Consider the following 12,409-nt stretch of genomic DNA (forward strand, 5'->3'; position numbering starts at 1 on the left):
TACTCAGTTAATTGCACTTTTTTGCCTTTTTAATACAGCTACTAGAACATTTTAGATGACATACATAGCTTGCATTATGTATCTACCACACAGGGCTGCCCTACAGCCAGGGCAGGGTCTCCCCCGGCCCAGCAAGGACCTCCATTCTCTGCTGCCAACTCCTGCGGTGGACCGGGAGGAGCAGGCATAGAAGGGTGGAGTTCCTTGCTCCAGCCCTGATCCCCAGCGTGTGCAGTGAGGCTCTCTCCCTGGGACACCGGGGAGCACCTGCATCCACCCTTGCTCCACCACCTCTGATCCAGCTTCCCACGAACGCGCGTCCTGGGAGGCAGCCCGAGCACTTGGATCCCTGCCACCCACGGGACAGACCCAGGCTGAGTTCTGGGCTTCTGGCTTTAGCCTGACACAGCCCGGGCTATTGTGGGCATTTAGGCATTGAATCAGTAGATGGAGGATTTTTCTTTTCCCCTCTCTCCCAAGCTCACTCTCTCTCTGTCTCTCTGCCTTTCAAATACAATGGAAATACGTAAATAAAAACAATGGTCTCAGACCTTCTCCTCGTCTGCACCATTCCCAGGGGCGCGGTGTCTTCCTGTCCGGTGTCCCTAGCCCCATTCACCAAGAGAAGCTCTTGGACCTGTCTCGGATGCCTCCTTGCACCTCCATCTTCTCCTTCACAGGAAAGGGCATCCTCTGCTCTACTCACAGGTGTGCCTCGCTGCCTGGCACACAGTAGGTCCTCAGAAACTATGTTTGAGCGAATGCATAGGTGAACAGATGGATAGATGCAAAGATGGCTGGATGTGCATTCTGTCACGTGCAGCATTTTGCACTTCCTGGTCCATTTGTGTGTGAGGGGCGTGGTGATGGGAAGGGTAGTACATATGAAGCATTTTATTATTTTGTAAAATTCTTTTAAAATGTATTTATCTTCATTTTCTTTTATAGACAGGGAGACAGAAACACATGGTGGGGGGGGGGGCAGAGAGGGGAGAGAGAGAGGTCTTTCATCTGCTGGTTCACAACCCAAATGCCCACAACAGCCAGCTTTGGCTTGGCCAAATCCAAGAGCACAGAACTCAGTCTGGGTCTCCCATGTAGGTGGCTGAGACCTGAGCCAAGATCAGTGCCTCCCAGGATGCAACGAGCAGGAAGCTGGACAGGCAGGGAAGCAGCCGGGGACTCAGCCCCAGGCGCTCCAATACGGATGTGGTGCAGTCACGCCCCAGGTGGTGACTTAACCACTCAGGCACTCACTCCTGTATTGTCACTCTGTGTAGACTTTACAGCAATGGGCATTACTTCCAAATGTGTCTGAGGCAGATTCAGACTTGACTTGACCCACAACTCCAGCTCTCCTCCCTCTGTTGCAAGATGACCAGGCCAGGGGCCTTGGAGCAGTGCAGAAACCACCCGCCCTTGCCAGCTGGGCCTGCTTGCTGTGCTGGCCGCTTGGATGAGATGGGAGGGCGCATCTGCAGGTGCAGCCGGGCTGCAGGCCGGACGCAGGTCTGCGGGTCTGTCAACAGCAAAGGTGTCCCTCCCCACAGACCCTGCCCTGCGTGCAGCTTGCTGGACCCTGAGACGCTGCAGGCAGCTGCAGTTAGGTAAAAATAGCCTCTCTCTCAGGCTGCCCGGGACCAGCAAGGAACGGCTCACTGAGGCCTGGGGTCTGCAGTGAGGGGCAAACTAGAGGCGGAAAGGCAGGGAGCTTGTTTGCCCCGAGGCCACCCACCACCAAGGGCGGGGGCAGGAGGGTGAGACACAGGCCCCCTCTGTGCTGTGCCCAGGGGGCCGGGCTGGGAGCAGCCAGGCATGCTCCCTGCAGCCTGCCTGCAGTGCCCAGATCCCAAGCTTCCGCCTCTTCCTGTCCCCCACCCTGCCTTGGGAGCCCCAGACCCACTGTGTGTGTGTGTGTGTGTGTGTGTGTCAGTGTGGCTGCGGCAGGGGCGACGTACATGGCGTTGGCGGTGACCAGCAGGTCGGCATTGTCAAAGAGCGTGACCCGGGGCACCTCGACGATGAGCACGTAGGTGAGCTCGATGGCCAGCATGAGCACCAGCTTCCCGATGCAGCTGATCTGCAGGAACACGGAGCAGGCCAGCAGGCTGAGCAGCACGCTGTAGGTGAAGTACTGCGGAGACAGACAGCGGGTGGCCGTCAGCCGGGCGGCCCGGCCCCAGCGCCCCTGCAGCCCGAGCAGGCCAGGCGAAGCTGGTGTGGGGATGCTCCTGCTGATGCAAACCTGCCAGTACTGTGCCATGAAGCCGAGAGCTGGACTGGGAACCAGCACACGTGGCTCCAGGTGGACCTGGCCAGCGCAGGCGGTACAGCCCAACCCGGGCCTCACGTCTGACCCACCGAGGTCTGGCTGTGTGTCTCGGGCCATTTACTCAACCCTCTCCCAGCCTCAGTTTCCCTGTCTGCAAACTTAGTGTCGCGTGGGCTCCTGGCAAAGACCACGTGAGATGAAGCCACTTGGGGCAGGGCACGGCCCCCTCAGTACCTGTGGGGTGTACCTCTGGAACCCAAAGCCCTAAAACCTTTCAGGGCTGCCAGGCTCTCACCACTCCCAGGGGGGCCACGGCTGAACCACCCAAGCTAACGGATGGGATGCTGTCATCTTCATCCCGCCTCCTGCGACCATCCCCACGTGTGGCTGTGGAAACTTTACTGTGGTCCCAACCCCTCTTGGGGTGTGAAGCCACCTTTGAAAACCTGCACAACCCTGCAACCCCAAACACATGGGCCCCCAAGTTGCAGTGCCTCTGAGCTCAGCCTCCTACTTTGGCAATTGAGCCAAACCAGCTGATCCTGGAGGCCGCTTGCTGCCCTGCAATGCCCCGGTGGGCATCCTGGACACACCGGCTTCTGTTACTTGGTTCTTCCCATCATACTTAGCACCACCGTTTCTCAGGGGGGCTTCCAGATTCTTACTCGCTGTTCACTGTTCCTGCCTTGGGCTGGGAGCCACATGGCAGTGGCTGGCAATGGGTGCAGCTCCTGCACTGGGTGCTCTGCCTCCCCAGCCCTTTAGAAACCAAGCGAGAGACTACAGACCGGGGAGAAGGGACCTGCCTCCCTTCTTGAATTGGGGCAGAGAGAGGTTAGGAGGGCATTCCCGGGTGATTCAGCCCAGAGCCCAGCTACCTGTCCTTGGGACTGGGGAAGCGACCCTCAAGATCAGCGTGGAGGGCCTCTCCGAGCAGGGGCCCCGACACCCAGGAGGGAGTCTGTGGCTGAATAAGGGGCAGCACAGGGGTAGGGCAGCCCCAGTTCTGCACCAACAGGGCTTGCAACAGCAGCACAGCCTGGGACCCAGCTGGGCCGTGCCCAGAGCTGCAGGCCAGCATCACCCTCCACCCCCAAAGGAGAAGCCAGAAGCACCCTCTTCTCTCTATGCCTCTACTTCCCCTGGCGAGGGAGCTGCCACTGAGGGACGTGCATGAGACTGGAAGCAGCCTGTGCATGGCAGCAAAGGCCTGTGGGAAGCAGCAGCCATGTCCTGTCCATGGACTCTCAGCCACAGGAGACAGGGAGCAGAGGCTGGTGCCTGTGAGCCGGCCCAGGGACATGGGAGAGGAACACGGTCCAGGGGAGCACCGGCAGAGCCCCCTCCCCCGGGCTTTCTGCCTCAGCTGTAGACCAGAGGGAAGCAGCCAGGTGGTGCCAGCCCCCGGTGACCCCCGGCTGCAGTTGTGACCTTGCTGTGAGTCACGGCCCTCTGGGCCTGGACAGACACACAAATCTCCCCAGAAAGCGGCAGAGACTGCTGCCATTCTACAGATCTCACACGAGCAGGGAGCTGGCGGTGTGGGAGTAGCCCACTACCCGAGCACACGCAACACTGGGAGCCTGGCCCTGATGCTCCCCAGCAAACTGTGCCCTCTCCCGCCCAGCAATGCTAATGACGCCCCCCATGTATCACATGCAGATGCGTAATACCAGCCATTCTCAGAATAAGGATTCTCCATGTTAGTTTTTCATCCCAAATGCCTGTAGCAGCAAAATTTCTTTTGGGGTCATGGAAATGTTCTAAAATTAGATCATGCTGATGGCTGTAGAAATCCAGATGCACTAAAAACTACGGAACAGTGCACTTGGAGCAGGTGAAGTTCATCACAGCACTGTCTTGAGGGTGGGCTCCCTTTGTTCTCAGACCCTAACCGTTGGGGCGCTTGGGTGGTCTTCCTGAAGTGGGGTTGGGTCTGCTGCAGACGCTGAGGGTCCACACAGTTTTCTCCTTGGGTTTGGATTCTGACAACTAGAGTGAGAGCATTGGTTCTACCACTTACCAGCTGTGTGACCCCGGGCAACTTACTTAGCCTTTCTGTGCATCAGGTTCTGCATCCCTTTGTTCCGGGGCTGCTGTGAGGACTCCGTGGGCACACGTGCACACAGCACGTAGCATGGAGCCTGCACACGGCAGGCATGATCTGTAACTAACAGCTGCCTGATCCTGATCGTCAGGATCACTGCTACACTGGGGAGGCTGCTCTGGCTCACCGAGCTTCTGGCAGTGCCGGGAGAGGCCAGAGGGGAAGAGGCAAGGGGGTCTCAGAGCAGCAGCAAGCCGGCGCGCCCCCTGGTGGTACCTCGGGGAAGTTGCAGTTGGGCCTGGAGCTGCCGCAGAAGCCCTGCTCGTTGCCCAGGCTGTAGTTGAAGGCCGACTCCACCACGTGGCACGCGTTGACATGGATCACGCTGATGTTGTGCTCCGCCGCCAGGCAGTCCAGCAGATCCTTGGAGTTGCACATGAACTGGAAACAGGGAGGAGGGCAGCAAGGAGGGGGTCAGCCCCTGGGGGGCCGGCACAGTAGACGCCTGTGCACCCTGTGTCTCAGGTGCGGCCGGACACTGACCAGCGGCAAAAGAGGAACCGGAAAGAAACATGCTGAGGACGCGGCACCCAGCCGAGGCGGCCCTGGGCAGTGCACCCTCTAGAGCCGCGCCCTTTGGCCTGCCTCCAGCCTCGGCAGTGAGGAACTGAGGCTGGTTCCAGTCAAAGCTGACCCCAGAGCCACGGTGAGAAACGCACAGGAACACCCAGGGAAACCCTCCCTGCCCACCCCATCGGGCACTGGTTTGAGCCCGCCGCCCCCGCCCGGGGCTGGAGAGGCGCTGGGGGGCCATGGGGCCGCCCACCATGTTGACGAAAGCCGACAGGAACACCAGGGTGATGGTGAACACTCCGACCAGGGTGCTGTTCATCTTGGAGCGCACGATCTTCCTGGACAGGCTCTGCAGCGGGCGCGGGAAGAGCTGGGGATGCAGAGGGGAGGGGAGAAACATAACAGCACCCAGTGAGGAGGAGCTCAGGGGGCCCACCTCCGTCTCCAGCACAGCCCCCACCCCCCCACCTGCCTGCCGCAACCCCTACCCTGGCCTCTCTGAGCCGCTCCCAGCCTGCCCTGTGCACCCAGACCAACAGCAGCACAGACTCTGCAGCCGGCCAGGAGTGGGGGCCTGGGGAGCCCACAGGTGAGAGGGGCAGGGGAAAGCAGGATGCAGGGAAGCAGCTGAGAAAGCAGATTTTCCCGCTGCTGTGTGAACGCTGGCCTTGAGCCACAGTGGAGAGGGCGGTGCGTGGAGGCTAAGGAGTCAGGAAGGGGGCTGCGAAGGGGCTTCTTGGAGGGGTGGGAGCTGCGGGTGTGAGGACTGGGAGGGGACCTGGGGGCTGCGGGCAGGGAGAAGGGCAGAGCAACACGGCTGGGGCTGGGGGAGGGCTGCACAGGTGCAGGAGGTGAGCGCTTCCTTCCACACGAAGCTCCACAGATCGCGCACCGAGCCCTTCCACGGGCCTTTCAATGCGACAAACCGTATGTCCATCCCACTGCGCACCTGCTGCAACCTCCCCAGTCCCACTTCTGCCACCAAATCTGACAAGCTGGCCGTGGACACCCCGTCCTCCTCACCTGCCATGACACTGACAGGCAGAGAGGCAAAGCGGAGTGAAAGGCTGTCCCACTTCTGTGGTCCCCACTCTTCTCAGTGAGGCCATCTGCTGCATGCGTTTCAGGTGTCCCCCACAGAACCCCCAGGGGCAGAGAGGGAGGTGGGAAAAGCACGAGACCAGTAGTTAGAAAGCCTGGGTTCCAGGCTCGGCCTTTCGGTGTGGCCCTGAGCAAGCTACACTCCCTGTCTCTGAAGTCCCCCCTCCCCCACTGTTGTAAGGTTCCAGGGCACCCATGACTTTCACGGTCATTGCTTCTACCCTGGTCATGGGCCCCGAGCATCCCTGAACATTGTTACTGGAGTGTGCCAGACCACAAAGCCTCTCCATCGCCCGAGAGAGAGGGTTTCTGAAGGTGGTCTCATGGACAAGTAAGAGGGTCAAGGGGCCACAGCATGGCCACAGCCAGCGGCTGGGACTGGCTTGTGTGCTACAGTGTTCGCTGCTCACCCAGCCCTCCTTGGTCCAGTGTTCTGCAGCTGCATCCCAACCCTACTACACACACAGCACCCATGTGGACCCATCCCACTGCCCCTTGAGACTTAAGGGACAAGGGGGACCAGGACCAAATGCTGGTGCTCATGCTGCCGGCTGTGCGTGAGTATTGAAGTTTCTGTCTCTGACCCGAGAGTCTCATGTCTGCTGCCAGCATCTATGAAACAGCATCCATCTAACTCACAAGCCCTTCAGTCTGGAATCTGGCTAGGTGTGCCGGGAAGCAGTACTTCTCTCCCACCTCAGAAGCCTCCACCCTCCCAGCAAGGCCCTTTCCTACCAGACAGAGGGAGACAGGGGACCACCGGGCAAGACAGCCGTCAGAGTGAGGGGACGAGCAGCCACACAGGCCATCCACCAGGAGGCACAGACCTCGGATTCTGTCGCCTCCAAGCTGTGTTCTGCACCATCAAACCTGTGGCACTGCTGCAAACACTCCCCTCTGGGATAGCACAGGGGAGCTCTACCTGAACCCTCTTACTGGGCAGAAGGGAAGACACGTGTGACTTGGAAGCATAAGCCTGGACTAAAATCTTGCTTACTAGACACAGAGATAAAGTGAATACAGTGAGAGTCCAGAAATAAACCCTTGCGTTTACAGTGAGTTGAGTCTGACGAGGGTGCTGAGAAAAATCTAATGGGGGAAAGAGTGGTGTTTCAACAACGGGTGCTGGGGCAAATGTCAAAGCATGAAGGTGGGTCCTTACCTCACACCACACACAAAGACTAACTCAAAATGGGTTAGAGACCTAGATGCAAGAGCTGACATGCGAAGCTGCTACAAGAGAATATACAAGTAGGGGCTAACACTGTGGCTTGGTGGGCTGAGCCCACCTGAGTGTCCCGGCTGCTCCTCTTCCAATCCAGCTCTCTGCAGTGGCCTGGGAAAGCAGCGGAGGATGGCCTAAGCCCTTGGGCCCCAGAGCCCATGTAGGAGACCCAGAGGAAGCTCCTGGATGACCTGGCCCTGGTCATTACAGCCACTTGGGGAGTGGGCCAAAGGATGGAAGACCTTTCTCTTTATCTCTCCCTCTGTCTTTGGCCCTAGCTCTCAAATAAATGGATAAATCTTTTTAAAAAATTATGAGTAGATCTTTGTGATTCTGGATTAGACAATGGTTTCTTAGAGATGACATCAAAAGCACAAGCAAAAAAAGAAAAAAGAGAAGGAAAGAGAAATCAGCCTCCCTCAAAATTAAAATAATCTGTGCTTCAAACAATGCAATCAAGAAACTGAATGGGGGTAGGAAGCTTGGTCAGGAGGTGAAGACGCTGCATCCCGTAGCAGAGCGCCTGGGTTTCAGTCCCAGTTCCACTCCCAGTTCCAGCTTCCTGCTAATGCAGACCCTGGGAGGCAACAGTGAGGCCCAAGTAGTTGGGCCCCTGCCACCCACACGGGGGACCTGGATTGAGCTCCTAATGCCCAGTTTGGGGCTGGCCCAGTCCCAGCCCTTTTGGGCACTTGTGTGAGTACACCAGGAGATAGGAGCTCTTTCATTTTACCTGTCTGCCTGTCTGTCTCTCTCTGCAAATAAAACAAAATAAAAAGAAAGTGAAAAAGGTTGTTTTGGTGAGAATGTGGAGAAACTGAAACCCTGCCGCTCTGCTGGTGGGAAGGCAAAATGCTGCAGCCACTGTGGAGAATGGTACGAAGGCTCCTCCAGAAATTACACACAGAGTCATCAGACGGCCAGGGCTGGTGTGGCGGCCAGCCGATTAGGACGCTGCCTGTGGCCTGCATCCAATCTCAGAGCGGTAGCTGTAATCCCCGCTGTTCCACTTCAAAACTGGCTCCCTGCTGACGTGCCTGGGAGGGCAGCAGAAGATGGCCCAAGTTTTTGGGCTCCTACCACACATGTGGGAGACCCAGCTGAGGTTCTTGGTTCCTGGCTTCAGCCTGGCCCAGACAGGCTATTGTGGCTATTTGGTGGAGTAAACCAGTGTATCAAAGGTTTCTCTCTGTTACTCTTTAAAATAAATAAAATAAATCTTATATTTGTACACCTATGTTCACAGCAGTATTATCATAATAGCTTCAAAGTAGAAACTATCAAATGATGAAGATATCAACCAAATATGATGGATCCATGTGGATGGATGCAACCCTGAAAGAATTGACCAGTTTAGTTAAAGAAGTCTACCCAGAAGCTAGAAAGAAGGGCACACATTTCAGTTTTGCAATTGTTTTTACGGATATTAAAAGACCTGGTTATCAAGTTAAGGAGATTGGCAGCACCATGTCCGGCAGAAAGGGGACTGATGATTCCATGACCCTGCAGTCACAGAAGTTCCAAATAGGAGATTATTTGGACATAGCGATCACCCCTCTGAATCAGGCACCACCCACTTCAGGGCACATGAGACCATATTAAATTCTATTTACTATTTCTTGACTTTATTTTTTAGTTGGTTATATAAAATAAACTTACTCTTTTTCCTCTCCAGATTATTGCCATTAAGCCTTTAAATTCTAAACAAATTGTAATGCATCTATTTAGATTTGGATGTGCTATGGTATGAATATTAATAGTCCATATGTTTCAAGCCCTTCTGTAAAATACAAAGAAAAGTGCTCTTAGCATTCTGTGTAAAACTGTATTGTTAAATACATGTGTGCAATCTGGAAAAAAAAAAAAAGGAAGGAAGCATAGGAAGCATTGCCACCTGCGGTAACATGGATGAATCTTCAAACTGTTAGGCAAGTGAAAGAAATCAGAGTCATCAGGTCACATGTTGTACGGTTCCACTCCTGCGCTACGTCCAGAACACACAGTGTCACAGAGGCAGCACAGGTTAGGGTTGCCGGGGGCTGTGGTGAGCAGGCATTGAAGGGGCACTGCTAACAGGTATGGGGTTTCTTTGGGGAATGATGAGAAAGGCAAGGAATTAGAGAGTGGCAACAGCCACAGCATTGTGAATATTCTAAAAAGTACAAGTTCATTCACCTTCATAAAGGTGAGTTTTGGGACCAGTGCTGTGGCATGGCAGGCCGCTGCCTGCGACATCGGCATCCCATTTGGGTACCACTTCAGGTCCCGGCTGCTCCACTTCTGATCCAGCTCCCTGCTGGTGCACCTGGGAAAAGCAGCGGAAGATGGCCGAAGTGCCTGGGCCCCTGTACTCACATGGGAGACTGGATGAAGCTCCTGGCTCCCCAGCTTGGGCCTTGCCCAGCCCTGGCCATTGTGGCCCTCTGGGGAGTGAACCAGCAGATGGAAGATCTCTCTCTCTCAGTAACTCTTACAAATAAAAAATAAATCTTAATAAAAAGGTGAGTTTTATGGTCTGTGAATTACATCTCAATAAAACTCTTATTTAAAAAACCCTGCCAGCCTCTTACTAGTTGTGTGACCCCAGAGACATTGTTAACTGCTCTGAGCTTCCGCTCCCTTATGCAATAGGAAACATCTATCTTGCAGAGCGGCCACGACAATTCTGTGAAGCGATGTGCTTGAAAGCGCTTTGTTAGCTGTTAAGTGCGATGGAGCAGTTAGTTACTACCTGCATTTTCAAGAGCTGTGTTGCCAGGAGGAATGAGAATCTTTGTTTCCCACTAAGGGAATTTCTGCTTCCACAGCTGGAGAACCTGTTCTGGCACCGGCTTGAGGATTTCACTCTCAGCTGGGGTGACCCACCGAAGCTTCTGATCTTCAGCGGCTTGAATGCGGCCATTCCCTGCTGCGTGCACGTCTCAGTTCCAATCATGCACCGCCCGGATCCGTGTGTGGATCCCTCATTTTGCAACTGCCAATGTAACTGTGAGTGAGGCCAAGGTTACCAGTCCATGTCAAAGCTTTATAAAAAGATGGTTTGGGAACAAGAGAGGTTCACAGGCCTCCTGGTGAAAGTGGGACCAGGAGCCCCAAAGGGACCACCTACAGGCCAAGAGAAGAACTGTCGGATTGTCTTGTCTTTTTCAAAACCCACGTTAGATGTAGCTCTGGCACCTAATGAATCGAATGACTGTGTCTATGGGTTCGCCTGCCACAGGCGGACTTCCCTCAACGGCATCTGGAAAGACTCGCTGCGGACTTCAAACCTCAGCAGGACCCCGGGAACTGCAGCTTGCTTAGGAGTCGTCCTGCCGCTCCTCGGCAGGGCAGAGATTCTCCTCGGGCTGCCCCACAGCTGCGACGCCATCCCAGGGAGCGCGTCACAGCGGGATGACTGTGTCAGCACAAACCCTGCTCTCAGCCAGGGCTTGGAAAAAGAGCCAGTTAAAAAAATAAGCTCAGAACCAGGACGTGCCCAGTCCTATTAAGTCGAATCAATTCAACACGAGACACCAGTGGGGACATAATTAATAAGCCACGACTGGGGCGAGGGACAGTTTTGATTCTGGCTTCTCTGAGTGTCTCCAGGCAAGTCGCCGCCTTCCTGGGGCCCTGCTTCCCCGTCTGTGAAGTGGGGCCAGGGCACTGCAGGGAAGAACAGGTGATGAAATCAGATCGCCGCGAGTGGAGGGAAACAGCCTGACGGGGAGCTAACAACAGGAGCAGGAGCTGCTTCTTCAAAGGATTGGAAAAGGGAATATGTGAAAACTCTGGGAGCCGAACGAGGCAGGCAGGAGAGCTGCACACCATGGCTCTCAGCACACGGCCTTTCGGGAGTCGACTGATGAGAGTGACAAAGACAGGGAACAGTCAGGCGCTCTGAAGGCAAGAACCATGTGGATTTAAATGCCAGCTCCAGTCACTTCCTAGCTCTGAGCCCCAGGGGAGGGTCCCTAACCTCGCTGAGCCGCCGGCTCTTCATCTGCAGAGTGCGTTTAACCAAAGCCACCTGAGAGGCTTGGGGAACGCAGCTCCAAGGGGCAGAGCTGGTGCTGGACCCTGGGTTGTGGACTTGAAAGCCACAGGAGGCACCTATGAAATGCCTCCTGGAACACAGATCTCCATCCATCCCCAGATGAAAACGCGCATGGAACATGTCCTTCCCTGAGACAAAAAATGTGCCCTGGGCACGCCGGTGGACAGTGAGTGTGGGAATCCAACATCTTCCCAGGACAGAAGGTCCCTAGGAGGGGAGCAGGACCCTAGGAATCACGGTGGAGGGGACAGCCAGCAAGGCAACTGAGTTCTGGCTGCGGGCAGCAGACGGGGCTCCAAGTGCATGGCGTAGAGGGAGCCAGGTCCCGGATCCTGGGAGCTCAGAGAGCTGGGGCCAGGGGACAGTGGGATGCAGACCAAGAGGAGCCTGAGGAGGAGGAGATACGCACACAGGGCCTGTCTGTGCGGCTGGGAGGCTCCAGTCCTGGGTGGGTGGCCAGGCCCCTCGCTGCTCAGCCCCTTTGCATCTCAGACTCTGAGTCTGCGGGCAGCGTGGGATGGTGGGGGGGGGCATGGACTTGTCCCCCAGAAGAGCAGTTCTGGGCCCCAGGGCAGCACAGACACCGAGGGAGAGACCTGCTCCTGCCACAATCCCCACAACAAAGCCTCCAGGGGACAGCAGGCTCCGAAGGCAGCAGGTGCTCTGAGACCTGGACTTGGGGACAAGATGAAGGCACCAGGAAAAGACCAAACAGGGCTGGGGAGGACAGCTCCGTGGCACCCAGGCAGGCGACCGACCCAGCTATGCCTCCTTCATCTGAGGGTGACACGGCCAGGGAAGCGAGTGAGCCCACGCCGTTTGGGGCAAAGATTAAGGTTGGTGGAGCTTAGAAAGGAACTCTGGCTGTGGACCAGCAGGGCCTGTGCCGCAGAGCAGCGTGGGAATGGTGAGAGCCCATCGGAGTGCCATCTGCCGTGACTGCCCAGACGTGGGGGAAGCAAGGTGACAATCTCCCGCCCTCCAGTAAAGGGCCAATGTTTTCCAAAGGGAGGACAGTTGACATTGGGGACTGTGGTCCAGCCAGCCTCGCGCCACTTCCCGCACAGGGGATACAATGGGCTCAGAACTTTCGCTTAGTCACCGGCAGAGGGCAAAGGGCGGGGTTAATGTCCCTGCGGCACTGGGTCAGTT

At 56.1% G+C, this 12,409-nt stretch overlaps 1 protein-coding gene across 1 annotated transcript in view; it reads right to left on the reverse strand.

Annotated features, from left to right (window-relative positions):
* The window catches only part of ADCY5 (adenylate cyclase 5), a 163,512-nt gene that overhangs the window by 13,459 nt on the left and 137,644 nt on the right, over positions 1-12,409 (reverse strand). Inside the window, 3 exon segments of the mRNA NM_001082628.1 lie at positions 1,959-2,134; positions 4,596-4,760; positions 5,146-5,262. Of these exon segments, the coding sequence (NP_001076097.1) occupies positions 1,959-2,134; positions 4,596-4,760; positions 5,146-5,262 (458 nt within the window).

This window comes from Oryctolagus cuniculus, chromosome 4, assembly GCF_964237555.1.
Source record: "Oryctolagus cuniculus chromosome 4, mOryCun1.1, whole genome shotgun sequence".
In the NCBI taxonomy this organism is placed as follows: domain Eukaryota; kingdom Metazoa; phylum Chordata; class Mammalia; order Lagomorpha; family Leporidae; genus Oryctolagus; species Oryctolagus cuniculus.